This window comes from Mustela putorius, unplaced genomic scaffold (genome assembly GCF_011764305.1).
Source record: "Mustela putorius furo isolate JIRA1106 unplaced genomic scaffold, ASM1176430v1.1 tig00003854_pilon_pilon_pilon, whole genome shotgun sequence".
NCBI classification, from domain to species: domain Eukaryota; kingdom Metazoa; phylum Chordata; class Mammalia; order Carnivora; family Mustelidae; genus Mustela; species Mustela putorius.
Genome location: NW_025422006.1, coordinates 4,272,230 through 4,291,167, shown reverse-complemented (window position 1 = coordinate 4,291,167; position 18,938 = coordinate 4,272,230). Strand labels below are relative to the sequence as shown.

At 40.2% G+C, this 18,938-nt stretch overlaps 1 protein-coding gene across 3 annotated transcripts in view; it reads right to left on the bottom strand.

Moving 5' to 3' along the window:
- LOC101677624 (histone-arginine methyltransferase CARM1-like) overlaps positions 1 to 18,938 on the bottom strand; it is a 255,756-nt gene that overhangs the window by 44,525 nt on the left and 192,293 nt on the right. For all 3 annotated transcript variants that reach the window (XM_045065033.1, XM_045065032.1, XM_045065034.1), the window contains exon 6: positions 3,171 to 3,348. In XM_045065033.1, the coding sequence (XP_044920968.1) occupies positions 3,171 to 3,348 (178 nt within the window). The remainder of the gene's footprint in view (positions 1 to 3,170; positions 3,349 to 18,938) is intronic.

Here is an 18,938-nt window from a genome sequence, read left to right as displayed (position 1 = left end):
TGATTAAAAATTGCGTCCAAGTTCCAATTCTCTACCCTGCAAAATGGTAATACAAAGGGTCCATAAAAAGTTAACTTCTCAAGTACTTTTTCTCCAAAAGCTAAGGAACAGGGAACTTGAAGTGACTCGGTCACAGTCACAGAGCTAGTAAGTAGAAGGGCAAATCCAGGGCCGGAGCCTCATCTGTGAGGCCACAGATGAAGAGGGCACAGAGAGAAGAGGCGAGAAAATGATGATGGGAAGTCAAATATGGCAGGCGTGAGGCGGAGCTGGAGAAGAACCACGGCACGTCGGGGAGAAGAGAACAGAGCATCCACAGGAGGAAGGCTCCTACTAACTAAATATTGATAGGATCTGTTAGTCTCCTTAGAGCATGGAAATAATTAGTCACGAGCATATCAAAAACCAAGCTAGTGAAAACTAACTCCGAGAAAAACAAAAGGTTTCATGAGAAAATTGAAAATCTCATGCACCCACTTTGCCACCTGGCTCAGCTCAGAACGATATGTACATTGTCACAATAACCTAAGCACTGATTACGGATTCGACCAAATGATGATCTCGGTCCATATTTCTTTATATTCAATTGGGTCCTGAAAGCCCTTGAAGTTAGAGATTTGGGCACATTTGCAGCAACATCATCTGATGGCAAAGTCTGACCTGAACTGACACGAGTTTCTTTACAGTCTTTATTTATCCCCTTTGGTATCCATATTCATATGGTTTGTTGCAGAAATACGATGTGTTTCGTCACACGGTGGGGCCTCAGACTCCACTGCAGGCAGTAAGCAATCCGCAGCAGAGGAGTCTATCACCTTTCCCAAGTCCTTCAGATTCTCGATTCAGAAATCTACCTGGCCTCGAGGGTCTGGGAAAGGAACTGAGGACCTGCATGAATACATGAAGACAGGGGTGGGGAACAAGAGCACCCCCAGCAGGGAAGAAAATGCTGTGCAGGAGAGCACACTTCTCAACCCGAGAGCAACGAAAATAGCCGTATGACAATTTTGTATCAAAATATGCCGGTAAGTAAGGGGAAGAAGTCCCAAATGGAAGGGAGAGGGAAAGCCTTCAGGGAGGGTAGTAGTCTCAGGACAGGGAGAGCTGGGGCAAAACGGGGTTACTATTTTTCATTAGAAGTCTTTATGTCATTATTTGGCGTTGTAGATTACATCTTATTTTGGTGGAAAATAAAAATAACTAGAAAAAATAGGGACGCCTGGGTGGCTCAGTTACTTGGGTGTCTGCCTTTGGCTCAGGTCATGATCTTGGGGTCCTGGGATCCAGCCCCTCTCTGTCTGTTGCTCCCCCGGCTTGTGCGCTTGCGCTCTCTCTCTCTCTCTCTGATAAATAAATAAATAAAATCTTAAAAAAAAAAACTGGAAAAAATCAAGCCTCCTGCCCTCAGGAACACACGGGTTAAAAAGAAGATAGAATCAGTATTCATTTCTCCTTGTCTAAAGATACACAGCCCAGTAAAAGTTTCATACCTATTACAAATACTTGGGAGGGGAAGGAGCGGGAGATAATAAGCCTAGATATTCAGTTTGGAGGTGCCCCCACAGATGCACATGAATTAAGCATGTTCAGAATCTCACCAACAGCCAAGTACCTAGACATTTTGAAAAAAAAAAATCCAGACAAAAATATAAAAATTCCTTCTGAGGGGCACTGAGTAGGAAATCCAACTGGTCCTTTATGATCTCACTTCCACAGTTCAATTTCATCGCATAAACACAAAGCTTCCGAGACCATCCTGGGCTGTTTCACCATCGGCATGCGAATGCAGTTTCTGACATTAAGTACATTTTGTCTATTTGTTTATTTTTGCATGAGGTTTTTTTCAAGAGTCCATCTCTGAACCCCTATATTCTGAAGCATGCAGGGAATTACGGATGAGCCTCAAGCTTTCCTTACCTGCCCGCACTGCTGTGCGTATACTGCTTGACGTGCTGAATCAGAGCTGCCCTGGTGGTCACCGTTTTGTCCCCGCTGGCTACCAAGGCGGGGAGACACATCCTGGGTAAGGTGCCACAATTCTAACGGGAGCTGCCACTTTTAAAACTGACCAATTACTTTCTGTATTTTACTTGAAAAACCATTCTGTGAAAAGTGTCCCCTCTCCCTAGTAAGGGGTGGAAAAATAGTGTGTGTGCGCAGGAGTCAGGAGTGTGGGCTTCAGGGTCAGAGAGACCTGGGTTCAAATCCCTGCTCTGTCATTTACCAGAGGTGTGTCCCTGCTGAGTTGTTTTCTCCTGCTGTGCCTCAATTTTCCCTTTGTAAACTGGGGGTGGGAATGGTGCCTCCAGGGAAGTCAGGTGTCAGTCTTGGTACTGTTGATATTTGGGGCTGGAATACTCTTGGATGGGGTAGGGGTCTGTCTTGTACCCTGAAGGATGTTTATCAGCACACCTGGCTTTTTTTCCCCACTGGATGACAATATTACCCATCCTGCACTGTAACAACTCAAAATGTCTCCAGACGCCACCAAATGTCCCCTGTGGAAGGAATATAACATCACCAAGAACCTCAGGACTGACCTTCCAAATATATTAAAAACTTCCATCACTCACCCTTGGGAAGGTTTCCACAAATTAATGTACGCAGATTGCTTAGCACATGTAGATACTTGAAAAGCACAGAAAGAATACTGGATATGTACTGATGTATATGTGTATGTACTGATCATGTATATGTATATGTACTGATCAAGTACATGTACTGATCATAGGGAAAGGGAGACACGGTAGGAGAGGAATACGTCGGAAAGAATGAGCAGGTCTCAGAGAGTTTCTCATGTTATAGAAAGCCAACACTTAAAGGGGCTTGAGGGATCACTTTTCTTAGAGATTATTTTTTAAATCCAGATGAGAAAACTTAAGTCAACAGGTCAAGTGGGAGGTGAAGTTCATTGAGGAAGACAGTGATAGAAACGGGACAGAAACACATAACTCTGAACTGGTCCTCTGTACCATATTTAATACCATGCAGTACACAACCCACACCTACAACTTCATGGCTGGAGACTAGCTCATCTCTTGTGAAAGATTAAGATGAGAAAATTTTTAAAAATGGTACAATAGAAATGCCCTGTCTTCCTTTCCATCCAAAATTAAATATGGGGAAAGGAGGAGGAAAAACTCTTCGGAATCAGGAATTGGCCAACTCACCATTGGCTTTCAGCCATTTTTTGGAATGAAGGTAACTCTCCAGCATCCTTTCATTGAAGAGCATGTATCCCATCGGTTCGGAAATGATCACATCCACAGCCTCAGGAAGAGAGATGTCTTCAATTTTCCCTGGCACAACAATGATCTTGTCGCAAAGGTGGTTATTTTTCACCAGCATCTGAAGAAGATAAAACAGGGGATCAGGACTGTCACACAGACTTCTTGGAAAAAAATCAGTTTTACAGACTGAGGGTTGACATAGTGATAGGGAGGAGAGGGAAGTGACATATCTATGTCTCTAAAATGCCTTAAAAAATAACCTGATTTTTCTTATTGTCCACATATTTCATGTTGACTACAGATAACTTAGTAGATACACATATGAAAGATATAAAAACATCCATAACTGTACCCCATACAAATAATAACTTTTGATACTTTGATGTCTACCCCTCCAGACTCTTTACACAAACACACACATGTGTGTGTGCGTGTGTGTGTGCATATATATGTGCATGCAGTGCTGGGGAACTGTTTTTTAAATGAAAGGTGTCTGCTTATTTCCCATCATCCTACCTGGAATGAAGATGCCTAAAATCACTGGACAGTAATCGTGAAAAATTAATGATCCTGATCCTCATTAAATTATCCTTTGGTCTTTTGATTCCAAAAATAAATAATAGCATTTTCATTTCATTTTCTTTAGAAGTACATTTTACAGTTATGTACTCATTTTTCTTTGATGTCCTCTGCACTCTATTTAATAATTTTGAATTCCCTTAAAACTGGGACTTTGAAGAGATAAGTATTTATTGTATTTCTAATATATTTCTTCTTAATGCCAAATATGAGAAAGAGATTGCATTATTACATTTATGTCTTTCTACTGCCTGAAAAACATATTTCCTAATAAACCTCTTGAATGCACCAGCATAAATATACCCAGCACACTCTGTTTGAGCTGTGGCTCCCTGAGCCTCCTAGAGGTTTGCTCGTTGTATTTACACAAAGAGACCTTCCATTTTGCATTTTCACAACTCAATCCCTTTCTTCAACATAAACGCAGCACGCCACGCATTTGTCATGAATCAGTTGTATCTTTTCCATTTCTGATCACTTCTTCACAGAGCTAGGGTTCCTTTCACTTTGAGCTCCTTACCAACCCATGCCCCACAAGCTTATTAAATGTCTTTTCTACTTATGCTTAAAAAAAAAAAAAAAAAAACATGAATCTCTGACCTAAGGAAAAACAATGGAAGAACAGTGTTTGAACATGTCATCCACTGTCAACCTTGACCCTTGCCCAAAGACTCCCAGAATTCTGCTCTATCATCTTCCCACTCAGGGAGGTCTAGTTCATGGGGCTGGTGGGGTTCGCCACTATGGAGACAAAGCCTAAAGGTTAAAGATTTTGGCGCCCTGCTCTTCTCTGCACATTCTGTTCTCAGGAGGATCCACTCATTGGCACATCTCTGCTGGGGCTCCAACGTGGATAGGTGCCCAACCACAGCCTTCTGTTCTCTGACTCACCTGAGCTCCTTTATCACCGGACTTTTCCACCACCACGCTTTTTCATCTCAATATCAACAAGCAAGGAGCCCACCTCAGCTTCTTCTAGAAAACTAACCATTCCCCTAGGCTTTCTTAAAACTTCTGTACAATCTTTTATTTCCTTGAATTCCTTTTTGGTCATGAATATGATAATCGTCAATATCCTGGGGGCAGAGTTGCTTCCCACAGAGAATTAGTGACTATGTTTTCTTCTTTCTACCTTCCATATGTCTCATTTCCACCTTCTCCTTTCTGCCTGCATCAACTTGTCCAGTTCTTAATAGCTTCCAATATGGAATTTGAAAATAACCCTTATATAATAAAAAGAATAATAGTAGTGCCTACTTCATAGACCTCGAGGAAAAAAAAAAAAACAAGACGAAGCATATTAAGGACTATGTAAGTGTTAAAATTATTATTACTCTCTCTTATTTTTATTAAATAGTATCATTAACTAAAAAAGAGAAATGCAGATGAGCAAACACATGAAAATAAAGATCATTTATATTGCCCTATCCAGATGTAGGCAAAGCATATGCCCTAGTAGACATGCGAGTATATCTCTGTTTATAAAAACATTTGACAGCTTGAGATATTTGAGCTGGGGGTTCGGGCCACAGTAGATCCTGAGTAGCTCCATGGGAAAAAAGGACATTGGTATCTCAGTCCTGGCATACCTCTTAGGAAGTTCTGTAGTAAATATCATTCCATAAAGTTTTATACAACAAAATTTCTACCAGCTATATAGTATTTCATAAAAATATCTTGATTCATTTCATCAACACCATGTTACTGAACAATCTGGTTATATTAAATTTTTCATTATGACAATAGTGCATTGACAAACAATGTAGTTAAATATGGAAGCAGACTTTGCATTGTTTCCTTCAAATTTAAAGAAGATGGAAACTGGAAAGATTTCTTTTTTTTTTTAATTTTTTATTTTTTCAGCATAACAGTATTCATTATTTTTTCACCACACTCAGTGCTCCATGCCATCCATGCCCTCTCCAATACCCACCACCTGGTTCCCCCAACCTCCCATCCCTGCCCCTTCAAAACTCTCAGATTGTTTTTCAGAGCCCATAGTCTCTCATGGTTCACCTCCCCTTCCAATTTCCTCCAACTCCCTTCTCCTCTCTAACTCCCCATGTCCTCCATGCTATTTGTTATGCTCCACAAATAAGTGAAACCATATGATAATTGACTCTCTCTGCTTGACTGATTTCACTCAGCATAATCTCTTCCAGTCCCGTCCATGTTGCGACAAAAGTTGGGTATTCATCCTTTCTGATGGAGGCATAATACTTCATAGTGTATATGGACCACATCTTCCGTATCCATTCGTCCATTGAAGGGCATCTTGGTTCTTTCCACAGTTTGGCGACCGTGGCCATTGCTGCTATAAACACTGGGGTACAGATGGAAAGATTTCTGATACACACTGCTCCACGGACTACCACAAAGGGATTCCATGTCTAGATTTTAAGCTCCTCCTAAATTCTGCTTGTGGGTTATGAGACTGTCTACTTGTTCGTGTATAAAACCACTCATCCAGTTGGACCAGAAAGCTGGAAGGGAGCTTTTCTAAGTTTTGATGGGGGGACCAATATGAAAGGACATCCAATTGAACATGGTATTACCCTATATCGCTAATTTACAGAAAATAATTCTAGGCTACTGAATCCTCAGGAACGTCAGAGATATAACAAGGCTTTGGAGAGAGGATTGTGTGAGTTGTCAGAAGGGCAATTTGAGATTCAAAGGAAAGAATTCTGAGCCTCATCATTTTCACTGGCAAAGAAGGAAATAGCATGTTTTTGGAAGTGGGCACAGAGGCCTGGTTGTAAACACTGCATCACATGACTTTACTGTGGGCCACGTTCAAAGAACACTAGATCAGGAATCTGAAGATAGGAATTCTAGTTCTGCCTTTACCACCAAAGAACTGGGTGACCTTGGGAAAGTCACTTAAACCCTATAAATTTTGGTCTCCCTCCTTGCAAAATGAAAGTTTAAAACTGGAGTTGCTCTCAGACTACTTCAAGTGCTCATATTTTATGAATGGAAGAAGCCAAATTTCCCCCCAAATATATTCCTGGAGTCCGTGAACATAGGAGCTTCATGATCAAATAATTTTGGAACTCCTCTATAATATATATCCCACTTACAAATTCAGAATCCATTAGCATATTAATTGCTTTGAAGAATTTTACAGAAAAGAAAACTGTTTGGCTTGGTTAAATCAAAGCCAAGCAGTCTTATCTGGTTGCTTTGCAGTTCTTTTTTCACTGAACATTAATTTATCTCCTGCAGATCAATCTTTGGGAAACAAGGAAAGGAGTTCATTTGATAATCCTAAATTTGAATATAATTCTTTGACAAAGATGTCTGAGAAACAGGACATATACTCAACAAATAATAGGTCTAAGCCATGAGAATAGCTAATTCTGAATATCAGATACTCTATTCTCTGAGGCAACATTGCTGCCTTCCTTCACTTTTGGCTACCAACATTCTCAGGACACAAAATTTTGTGCTAGCCTGCCGTTTCGTACACCATTCTTCCAAAACTGAAACTCAGTAGAACTATCCTTTCCGGTGGAAAAAATGAGCCTCTATATATCCCTCCACATGCTGAAAAAGGGTTGCTAACCAGAGGCAGGCTCTGTCATCCACCATGTTCACTGCTGTACAGATTCTCCCTGTGTGATCTAGTCCTTCTCTAAGAGTTCAGGAAAGAGGGAGTCTCCACTAACAGCTCGTCTCCTCGGACACCATCAAGGTATAAGTAAACCCACATGTTGTTTTGCTCCTGTCTCCTTGGAATGACATTGGTTTCAAAACCCGTCAGCAGTTCTGTCACTTGTATTAGTTGCTTACGCTGTGCACACACACACACACACACCATGCAGGCACACCTATGTGCGCGTGCACACACACACATGCTGCACACACATGCACACCCTTTGGTTGTGGCAGCAGAAGAATCCATCCCTTTAGTATCACTAGAACTTCCAGGATAGAGAGGGTAATAATTTCACTTGGTACCCTGCCATTCCTGTCTCACTTAGGGGGTTTTTCATTGAGTTACATGTATTAAATATGTGTTGCTTATTTGCCTGCTCAGTATGGAAGCTTACTTGGGCTTCAAAGCTAAACTATATGTGAGTATTTAATTATATTCTGCCTCAAAGAGGAGGGAAGAGCAAGTGTTTTGGAGGTGACAGTCTTGGGTGCTGGTGTTGGATTCTCCACCTGCTACCCGTATGACTGTGGCCAAGACACAAAATTTCTTCGAAGACCTTTTATTCACCTATAAAATGAGAATAATAATAATGGCACCAATCCCTTCAGTGTCATTTCAGGATCAAATCAAAGGAGAAAGTACAGGGAAATATATCAAAGAGAACACAGCTGAAATTCAACAAGAGTTTAAAGACAAGATGAGGGGTGCCTGGGTGTCTCAGTGGGTTAAGCCTCTGCTTTCAGCTCAGGTCATATCTCAGGGTCCTGGGATCAAGCCCCACATTGGGCTCTCTGCTCAGCAGGGGGCCTGTTTCCCCCTTCCCCTCTGCCTGTCTCTCTGCCTACTTGTGATCTCTCTCTCTATCAAATAAAATAAAATCTTAAGAAAGAAAGACAAGATAATAAGGCAGTAGAACTGAGGTTAAATAAGAGATTTTAGGTGCAATAAAATAAGTCAAGAAGTAAAGCGACACAATTATGGAATCACACATAACTAATGGGCAGGAAGAAAATACTTTGCATTCAAATTATTTATAACCATTTGGCATCAATAAAGCTGAAGAAGTGCTCATTCTGTAACTCAGAAACATCACCACCTACAAATATACACTCCAGAGGAATATTTGAACACATACACAAGATAAGTTATACTACATTTTTTATAATAATATTGGTAATTGTAAGATGAAAATTCACAATAAGCCAGAAGTAACTACCGACAGGAAAATGAATGAATAAATAGTGGCATGTTCATACTCGGAATACTATTCAACAGTGAGAAAGAACCAGAGGTCCATGTGTTCACATACGTACTTTCAAAACAAAATTTTATGGGGAAGAAAGCAGATTGCTGAAGAATATATAGTATGATTCCAGGATCTATAATGAACTCCTCAAACTCAACACACACAAAACAGACAATCATATCAAAAAATGGGCAGAAGATATGAACAGACACTTCTCCAATGAAGATATACAAATGGCTATCAGACACATGAAAAAATATTCATCATCACTAGCCATAAGGGAGATTCAAATTCAAACCACATTAAGATATCACTTTACACCAGTTAGAATGGCCAAAATTAACAAGACAAGAAACAACATGTGTTGGAGGGGATGTGGAGAAAGGGGAACCCTCTTACACTCTTGGTGGGAATGCAAGTTGGTGCAGCCTCTTTGGAGAACAGTGTGGAGATTCCTCAAGAAATTAAAAATAGAACTTCCCTATGACCCTGCCATTGCACTACTGGGAATTTACCCCAAAGATACAGATGTCGTGAAAAGAAGGGCCATCTGTACCCCAATGTTCATAGCAGCAGTGGCCATGGTCGCCAGACTGTGGAAAGAACCAAGATGCCCTTCAACGGACAAATGGATACGGAAGATGTGGTCCATATACACTATGAAGTATTATGCCTCCATCAGAAAGGATGAATACCCAACTTTTGTCGCAACATGGACGGGACTGGAAGAGATTATGCTGAGTGAAATCAGTCAAGCAGAGAGAGTCAATTATCATATGGTTTCACTTATTTGTGGAGCATGACAAATAGCATGGAGGACATGGGGAGTTAGAGAAGAGAAGGGAGTTGGGGGAAATTGGAAGGGGAGGTGAACCATGAGAGACTATGGACTCTGAAAAACAATCTGAGGGGTCGGAAGTGGCGGGGGGTGGGAGGTTGGAGTACCAGGTGGTGGGTATTATAGAGGGCACGGATTGCATGGAGCACTGGGTGTGGTGAAAAAATAATGAATACTGTTATGCTGAAAATTAAAAAAAGTCAAATGTACTAAGAAATAAACTGTATTGATTAGGGTATACTAAATTATATTTTTAAACTTTTCTATGCTAACCACAAAATTAAGATGTTGGTAACTTCTGAGAGTGAAGGGAGGGCATGGAAGAGGGAAGAGGCAAGTAGGAATTTTATATTGATCTAGTTCTTCCTCTGGGTTGTGGGGATACACGGGCTCATTTGGTTAGTACTCTTCACACCTCACGTTTGCACTGACCTCTTCTTTTGTATGCATGAAGGATTTAATAACAGTAAGTTTTAAGTTATGCTAATAATAGAGAAGTTTGACATAGTCATAATGAATGCAGATTAAGTAAGGCAAACCGATTTCTGCGATCAGAAAGAAACCAATAGACATGGAAGACAGATGAAGACAAAGCAGCAATAAAGGAAATTATGCCTCAGAAGTATAGGAAAATAGAATGCAAAAAAAAAAAAATCACTGAAAAAAAATCTCCCTGAAATGAAAGCCAATTCTGCTAACAGGAAAAATACACAGTGATCACAGGAAAATTTCATACAGTAATAGTAACATGGAAACACATTCTGCTCAAGATCTTGGATTTCAAGAAAAAAGAATGAATTCCATGGGCACTCATGCAGAAAAATAAGTCATCTTAAAAGTGAAAGACAATCAAGCTTGCATTAGAGTCTTCTCTAGTCACACGCATTTTAAAGAAATTTTTATAAAATTCAGAAGAAAAAATATATGACCAGAAGAAGATTAAATCCAGAGAAAGTGCTAGTCGCATTTCCAACAGGAAAAAAAATCAGGGTATAAAGCACACATAAGCCCTTCTTCAAAAAATGGTTCATCAGAAAGAAAAAAAGAAATTACCATAATTGAGAGATGACTTAAATAAACAAAAGGGAAAATGAACTTTTGGGACTTCATCAAAATAAAAACCTTCTGCACAGCAAAGGTAATAGTCAACAAAACAAAGAGGCATCCTATGAAATGGGAGAAGATTTTTGCAAATGACACTGCAGATAAAGAACTTCTCCCATCCAAGTACTAACTTCTTAAGCTCAAGACCCAAAAAACAATTAATCAAGTAAAAAAAAAAAAATGGGCAGAAGACATGAACAGACATTTCCCCAAAGAAGACATACAAATGGCTAACAGACAGATGAAAAAATGTTCATCATCATTAGCCATCAGGGAGATTCAAATCAAAACCGCACTGAAATACCACCTTACACCAGTTAGAATCGCCAAAATTAAAAAAGCAAGAAACAACAGATGTTGGAGACGATGTGGAGAAAGGGGAACCCTCTTATACTGTTGGTGGGAATGCAAGTTGGTACAGCCACTTTGGGAAACAGTGTGGAGGTTCCTCAAAAAGTTAAAAATACAGTTACCCTATGACCCAGTAATTACACTACTGGTATTTACCCCAAAGATACAGATGTAGTGAAAAGAAGGGCCACATGCATCCCAAAGTTCATAGCAGCAATGGCCACAATAGTCAAACTGTAAAAAAGTCAACAGATGACTGGATAAAGAAGATGTGGTCCAAAAACACAATGGAATATTATTCAGCCATCAGAAAGGATGAATATTCTGCTTCTTTATCAACATGGATGGGCCTGGAGGACATTATGCTGAGTCAAATAAGTCAAGCAGAGAAAGTCAATTATCATATGGTTTCACTTATTTGTGGAGCATAAGGAATAGCATGGAGAAGGAAGGGAAAAAATGAAGGTGGGGAGATCAGAGAGGGAGATGAATCATGAGAGACTGTGGTCACCAGGAAACAAACAGGCTTTTAGAGGTGAGGGGGGCGGAGGGTTGGGTTAGCCTAGTGACAGTTATTAAGGAGTGCACATATTACATATACCACTGGATGTTACATGCACACAATGAATCTTGTAACATTACATCAAAAATTAATGACATACTCTATGGTGACTAACGTAACATAATAAAAAAAATTAAAGAAAAGAATAAAAAGCCTTCTGCAGAAAAAAAAAAAAAAGAATTCAGTCAGAAGAAGCTAAGAAGATGCCTGGTTAGAAATGAGTCCATTTAATTATGGAACAAATACTAAAAAATTACATAAATTTGGGTGATATTTCAGTGAGAATTACATTACACCTTGACAATATAAAAACAAAATGTAACTAACAAAAGAGGAGGAAGAATATGAGGGTGTCAATGACTTCATTTTTTTGTAATTTTTTTCACAAGAAGTAACTACTATCATGAGGTTAAAAAAGAACTGTTCTAATTTCTTAATGTTTCCCATAACTTTAAAGGAATCCATTAGGAAGTAATTTCTTTTTGGTTGAAGAAACATTTACTTAAAGGTAAGTAATTCCTCTTCTTTTATTTCAGTTTCTTTTCCTTCTGTTAAATTTAATAAACTTGGATTAAACCAAATACTTTTTATTTAAATTCTACAGATCAAATTATCTGTTTTCTTAGCAGTATTTCTCTCAGTCATTCTTCTCTTTGTATATTCTCAGAGAAAAACATGTGGAATGCTGTTCACCTAATATAAATGATAATTATTATGGGTGCTTAAAATTCTCTTCTTTGTTAAGTTTCCCGAATTGCTTAATTCTTTGTGATAAAATACTATTTTTATAAAAACAGCAAAGTGATTTTTCTGCAAAGTGTTAGTAAAATGAGGGATCTAAGCAAATGTGTTTCTTTTTTTAAAAAAATTTTATTTATTTATTTATTTTAGAGAGAGAGCGAGCATGAGAGCAAGAGAGCATGAGCAGGGGGAGAAGCATAGGGAGAGAATCTCAGACAGACTCCGCGCTCAGTGTGGAGCCCAAAACAGGGCTCCATCCCACAACCCTGAGCTCATGACCTGGGCTGAAACCAAAAGTCAGACACTTAACGGACGAAGCCACCCAGGTGCCCCTTAAGCAAATCTATTTCTGAGATTCCACAGAAATACGGGAGATGATGTAAATCAGAAAGAAATCTTAACTGCATATACATTTTTAAAAAGCTGGCAGGGGAGGAGAAAGTTTGAGGGAATTCTAGAAGACAGAAAGCACGTTGGAGTGGACTGAATTTGGGGAAAATGGAACACATTATTCTACAGCCCTAAATATCAGAGCTAAGTAAGGTTTTCTCTAAGGGAGGCTGAAAGAAAAATTTGAATCAGCGAATGCCAAGAGCAGCAGCAGCCCACATGGCATCAAGTGGGCTGGTCCACTACTCTTCCTTGCATCTTAAGTATATGGTCTCTGTGCGGCTGACATCACTGGGTTTCACCCACAGCTAAGGTTCTTATTACTGCTTCTTATTCTGTATCTTCGTAGAGACCCTAGTGTGGATATTGAGGCCAGAAAGAGAAACAGAGTCAAGTTTGGGGTAACTCTGTATTCTAATTTCAGACTCTGAGGGGAGAACACTGAAGCAGCACCCTCCTAAAGTTCTGAAGTCGCACACCTGAGAATAAAGCTCTTACTCTGAGACTAGTACAGGTCCCTAGGCTACCATTGAGATCCACATCCACATATTCATCCAAGGAGACTAGCCTGTCAACATCTCTTCCCATCAAGCAAAGGCTTTTGTCTGCTCTCCTTCTTAAGAGAGAGGACTGTTGGGAACACAGACTCATACTAATGATCTGGACTCTACCGCCTATTCCCTCATTCATCACCTAAGAACCAGTGAACAAGGATTTCTAGATGCTGGAGGAAAATAAGTATCATGAAAGAGAAAGTTGGAGATTAACAAGTAGAAGGAATGACTCCAAGAAGAAAGAAGATAACTTTTTTTTTTAATTGATAACTTTAGAGAGAGGAAAGGTTTTATAGCCATGAAATAAGAACAGGCTGCTATAAAATTAAGAATATGATGGCTAGAAAATAATTTAACTGGTGAGTCAACAAAGCTTAAGATCAAGATTGTGATCTGTGAGATAAATTTTGAGGAAATCTGAGAATGTAGCACAAACCCAAAGAGATTGAAGCCATACAAGGATGGTCAACTTGATATGGATATAATAGCCAAGTAAATAGAAAATTAAAAAACCCCAGAACCTAAGAAAGATATTAGTCTTCATATTTAAAGAGCCTACTGTGAAGCAGAGTGGATAGTTTAAAAATTAGTCTGTGAATGGGAGAAGGTATTTGCAAATGATATCTCTGATAAGGGGTTAGTATCCAAAACATATAAAGAACTTACACAACTCAACAGCAAAAAAACAAATAATCCAATTAAAACATGGGAAGTAGACGTGAACAGACAGTTCTCTAAAGAAGACATCCAGATGGCCAACAAACACGTGAAAAGTTGCCCAGCATTCACTAATCATCAGGGAACTACAAATCAAAACCACGATGAGATACCACCCCACACCTGTCAGAATGGCTAAAATCAAAAACTCAAGAAACAACAAGTGTTGGCAAAGATGTGGAGAAAAGGGAACCCTCATGCAGTGGTGGTGGGAATGTGAACTGGTACAGCCACTGTGGAAAACAAAACAGAACAAACCTAGGATCCAGTGATCACACTACTGGGTATTTACCCAAAGAATATGAAAACACTAATTTGAAAAGTGATAAGCACCCCTATGTTTATTCCTGCATTATTTACAATAGCCAAGATATGGAAGCAGCCCACATATCCATCGGTAGATGAAGAGATGGTGTGTTGTATGTACACACATACACACAATGGAGTATTGCTCAGCCATAAAGAGAATGAAATCTTGCCATTTGCAACAATATGGATGCATCTAGAGGACTTAATGCTAAGTTAAATAAGTCAGAGAAAGACAAATACCATAAGACTTTATTTATATGTGGAATTCAAGAAACAAAACAAATGAACAAAGGAAAAAAAGACAAACTGAAAACAGACTCTTAACTATTAAGAACAGATTTTTTTTTTTTAGACAGGAGGTACAAGGGGGTTCATGAAATAGATGACGGGGGTAAAGAGGACCCTGACCATGATGCATGCGCCCTGAGGAATGGGCAGAAGTGCTGACTCCCTACAGGATACAACTGAAACTAATGTAACACTGTATGCTAATGATAATGGAATTTTTTAAAAAGCTAATGTACATCAAGATACATCACAGAAAAATTTGATAGGCCTAGGAGTAAGAGAAAGAGCCCCAAACTTTCTAAGTTAAAAAAAATCACCTCCAATGAGCAGGGATCATACTGATACCAGAATTCTTATCAGCAACATAAGACATTAGCAGATAATAAAGCAAGTTCTGAAGGAAAGTGGCTTTTTGAGCTTAGAATTTTATACTTAACCCCAAATCGAAAAAGTGTGATGGAACAGAAAACATTTTCAAACACAAAAAGCCTCAAAGTTTGAAAATTATCACAAATGAAAGAAAAAAAGGGATCAGTGAAGAGGAAAAAATATAAGACAAAGGATAATAGAGAGTGAAAAAAAGTATAAATTAGAGGAAGGAAGAAATCTGAACAGAAATAAAAAAATGTATTTCATACATAGGATATTCTTCTCGCAGAAGCAAGAGTTCAGTGATAACAGGATTACATTTTCTTTTCTTTGGTTCCAACAAAACTATTCGGTTCCATAGTGAAAGACGTGCATATGATCATTTTAGTTAATATGCTTTTCTGGAGGTTTAATATTTTCAGAAGAACCTACAACATTAAAGACTCAGTGAAGTAGTCCAAATCTTGATAATCTAGAAATAATATGCTAAAGAAAATTGGGAGTTGCCCTAGAAGAGGAAATTGCCTTTTCAATTATACTACAAGTCAACAGTATCTCCAGAGTAGATAATTTAGGAAAGAGAAGTATGATATAACTTTATGATATGAAGCTATCAGTTAAAGAACTAAAAACAAACAAACAAAACAAAACAAGACAAAAAACCCCAATCCCTGGGTGGCTCAGCTGATCAAGAGACTGCCTTCAGCTCAAGTCATGATCCCCGAGGTGCTGGGATTGAGTCCCGCTTTGGGCCGCCTGCTCCATGGGCAGTCTGCTTCTCCCTCTGGTCTTCTCTCCTCTCATGCTGTCTCTTACTCTTTCTCTCTCTCTCAAATAAATAAAATAAAATAAACCTAAACCCAGAAACTCAGAGTAGTTAACACCGAGAAATATGAGTGGGCATGAGTGGGGTTGATGGGAGAGGGTTACTTTTTTTAAAGACCCTCCTTTGATTCCCCTTCCTCATGCATAGGTATTATTTTAAATTAAAAAAAAAAAGTCAGTGAGCAGTTGTTCAAACAGCAGGATACTTAATTAATCTTTCTCTTATTCTCTCCTTTCAGATCCCATTCCTTAATGGGCAGTTCTGAACATCTGTTGGAACATTTAATAAAGCAACATAAACCTTACTGTTAAAAAATTGCATGACTTTGGTTTACTTAAACAGAATACTTGACCTAACGTTCTTGGCCAGCTACCAGTTCTGACTCCATCATTTTGTGTATCAGGACACGGAGTCGTAGGGTGGTCCGTGGTCAACCCAAGGACACATCACAAGGGATCAACAGACTTGGAAGAAGGCCGTTGTATTTATCAGTGTGTTTAAAGGGGGTAGTTCATGCCTCTTCTCAGAGACAACAGCATTGTGGCTGGGCTCCTCTTTCGGAAGGGCCTGAAGAGGACGTGCGCGTGGTAGCTGCCTCTCCCTTTATCCCTTTCCCTCCCTTGGTGCACACCTGCCTTCTGCCTGATCAAGGCACACGCTGAGCTCTGCCTAAGACCCCTCTTGGATCACTGGTGCCTAATTAACAGCATGCAGAGAGCAGGGCCCTCCTCACCCTGCTGCCAAGGAAGAGTAAATGGGCCCCGGGAGGAAGGAGCCAGAGATGGGGGGTGCAAAAGTCCTCCGCAAAGGAGAAGTAGTTGGCAGGAAAATTAGGACAACACACAAGAGTAAGAAAGGCAGAGAATGGCCAGGAAGGGAGAAAGATGCCAAAGGAAGGAGAGAGAGTGGGGGGGGGCAAAGAAAGGGACTTTTTTCTCTGTTTCTCCTTCAGATGAGTCTGAGGCGTCCGGGACCATCTCGGAATGGAGCGAGCGTTTACACAGCCCCATGTAACTGCAGAACCTGTATGGCGACAGAAGTCACATGAGGTTTTTACAAGGGGAATGGTGCCAATCCTGTAGTTTAGATGCCAGTTAAACAACAAAAAAAAGCCACCTTGGCAACTTGAGTGCTCTTCGTGGTTTCCCTCTGATGTTGTTCGAGAATGTTCGATAACCGGGGTAGAAGAACATCACGGAGGCCGCCAGTCTGTCTGGGCTTGGGAAGGATGCTCCGACCAAATTAGAAGGAAGCACTACAACGTGTCTACAGAAGCAATTCAGGACTGTGGTGTACGTGCTGGGGGGAGCGGTGCACCTTTGTCCTTCCTCTGGCGCCCATCTCCCTCCACCGGAAGGTAACTTAGACACGACACCTGCTGTAAACATCTGGAAGTGGGTGTCGTGTCTACTTTACTCACCCAATGAGGATCTGGTGCATAGAAGGTATCCAGAAAGCACTGGCTGATTACCTCACCAAAGGTGATACGGCAGCCTTGGCTTTAATTTTTCATCTCAAGTGATCGCCACACACTAGGACAGCTCAGAAAGCAGAGATCGGTTTTCGCCCTTCCCGATCCCTGATCGCGGGTAAATGGACGGTCCATGGGCAAAAGGGATTTGGGTGATATTCTTTATGCCTCTCTAAATGCTGGCACCTCTAGCAACAGGAGAGGGTAATTTGGGCATGTCAGGAGATTTTTTTCAAATTAGGACACTTTAAAATGATCCAAAATGTTACAGAGTGCCCTGTCTAGCGTACCTTCCTTGCAGACAATGTTTGCCTTTCAGTGTCTTAGAGTTTTTCGCAACTCTGGTAAGTAAAACTAATTCCTTCATCCTCAGAAACAGAAAGGAGCTGTGTCTGGTGGAATATAGTTGGTCACCGCCCTGTGGACAGAGGGGTCCGTCTGCTGATCCTTTCCAGCATTCCTCACCACCTATATGCATATGGTTCTATGAATTCCCTGCTGGACAGGCTTAACAACTTACTAGCTTCCCCATTCATAAGCTAAGTCAAATACTGGACACACGGTCATTCAATATTTGTAGAAAAGTCATACAAACTTAAAAAAAAAGGATCTTGGTTGAGCATCTGACTCAATTTCAGCTCAGATCATGATCTCAGGGTCATGGGATCGGCCCCCTGTTGGGTTCTGCACTCAGGGGGAATCGGCTACAGAGTCTCTCTCTCCTTTTACCCTTCCCTTCCCATGTTCTCTCTCTCGCTCCCTCTCTTAAAGTAAATAAATCTTTTAAAAAATTAAGAATTTAAAAATCATCTTATTTTAATTACCATTTTCCACTTCAGTTCTGGGACATTATTTATTTTGTCCCCTAATCCTGACATTCTTCCTCCTCCATCTTCTTTCTCTTCTGATGGCGTAGAGTGCAGTAGTTAAGAGACAACAGACCTGAGTTTAAGTCTCTACTTACTTACTTTCTAGCAATCTCCATCAGATTAATTGTGAGTCCCAGTTTCCATATATGTAGAAGAGGGATAACATTAGCACTGGCTTCAGAAGTTGCCCTAAGACTTAAAAACTAATGTCTAATTTTGGCCATTCTAACTGGTGTAAGGTGAAAATTAGCAAGACAGGAAACAAGTGTTGGAAGGGATGTGGAGAAAGGGGAACCCTCTTACACTGTTGGTGGGAATGCAAGTTGGTGCAGCCACTTTGGAGAACAGTGTGGAGATTCCTTAAGAAATTAAAAATAGAACTTCCCTATAACCCTGCCATTGCACTCCTGGGTATTTACCCCAAAGATACAGATGTCGTGAAAAGAAGGGCCATCTGTACCCCAATGTTTATAGCAGCAATGGCCACAGCTGCCAAACTGTGGAAAGAACCAAGATGCCCTTCAACGGACGAATGGATAAGGAAGATGTGGTCCATATACACTATGGAGTATGATGCCTCCATCAGAAAGGAGGAATACCCAACTTTTGTATCAACATGGACGGGACTGGAAGAGATTCTGGTGAGTGAAATAAGCCAAGCAGAGAGAGTCAATTGTCATATGGCTTCACTTACTTGTGGAACATAAGGAATAACATGGAGGACATTAGAAGAAGGAAAGGAAAAGTGAATTGGGGGAAATCAGAGGTGAGGGCAGAACCACGAGAGACATGGACTCTGAGAAACAAACTGAGGGTTTTGGAGGGGAGGGAGA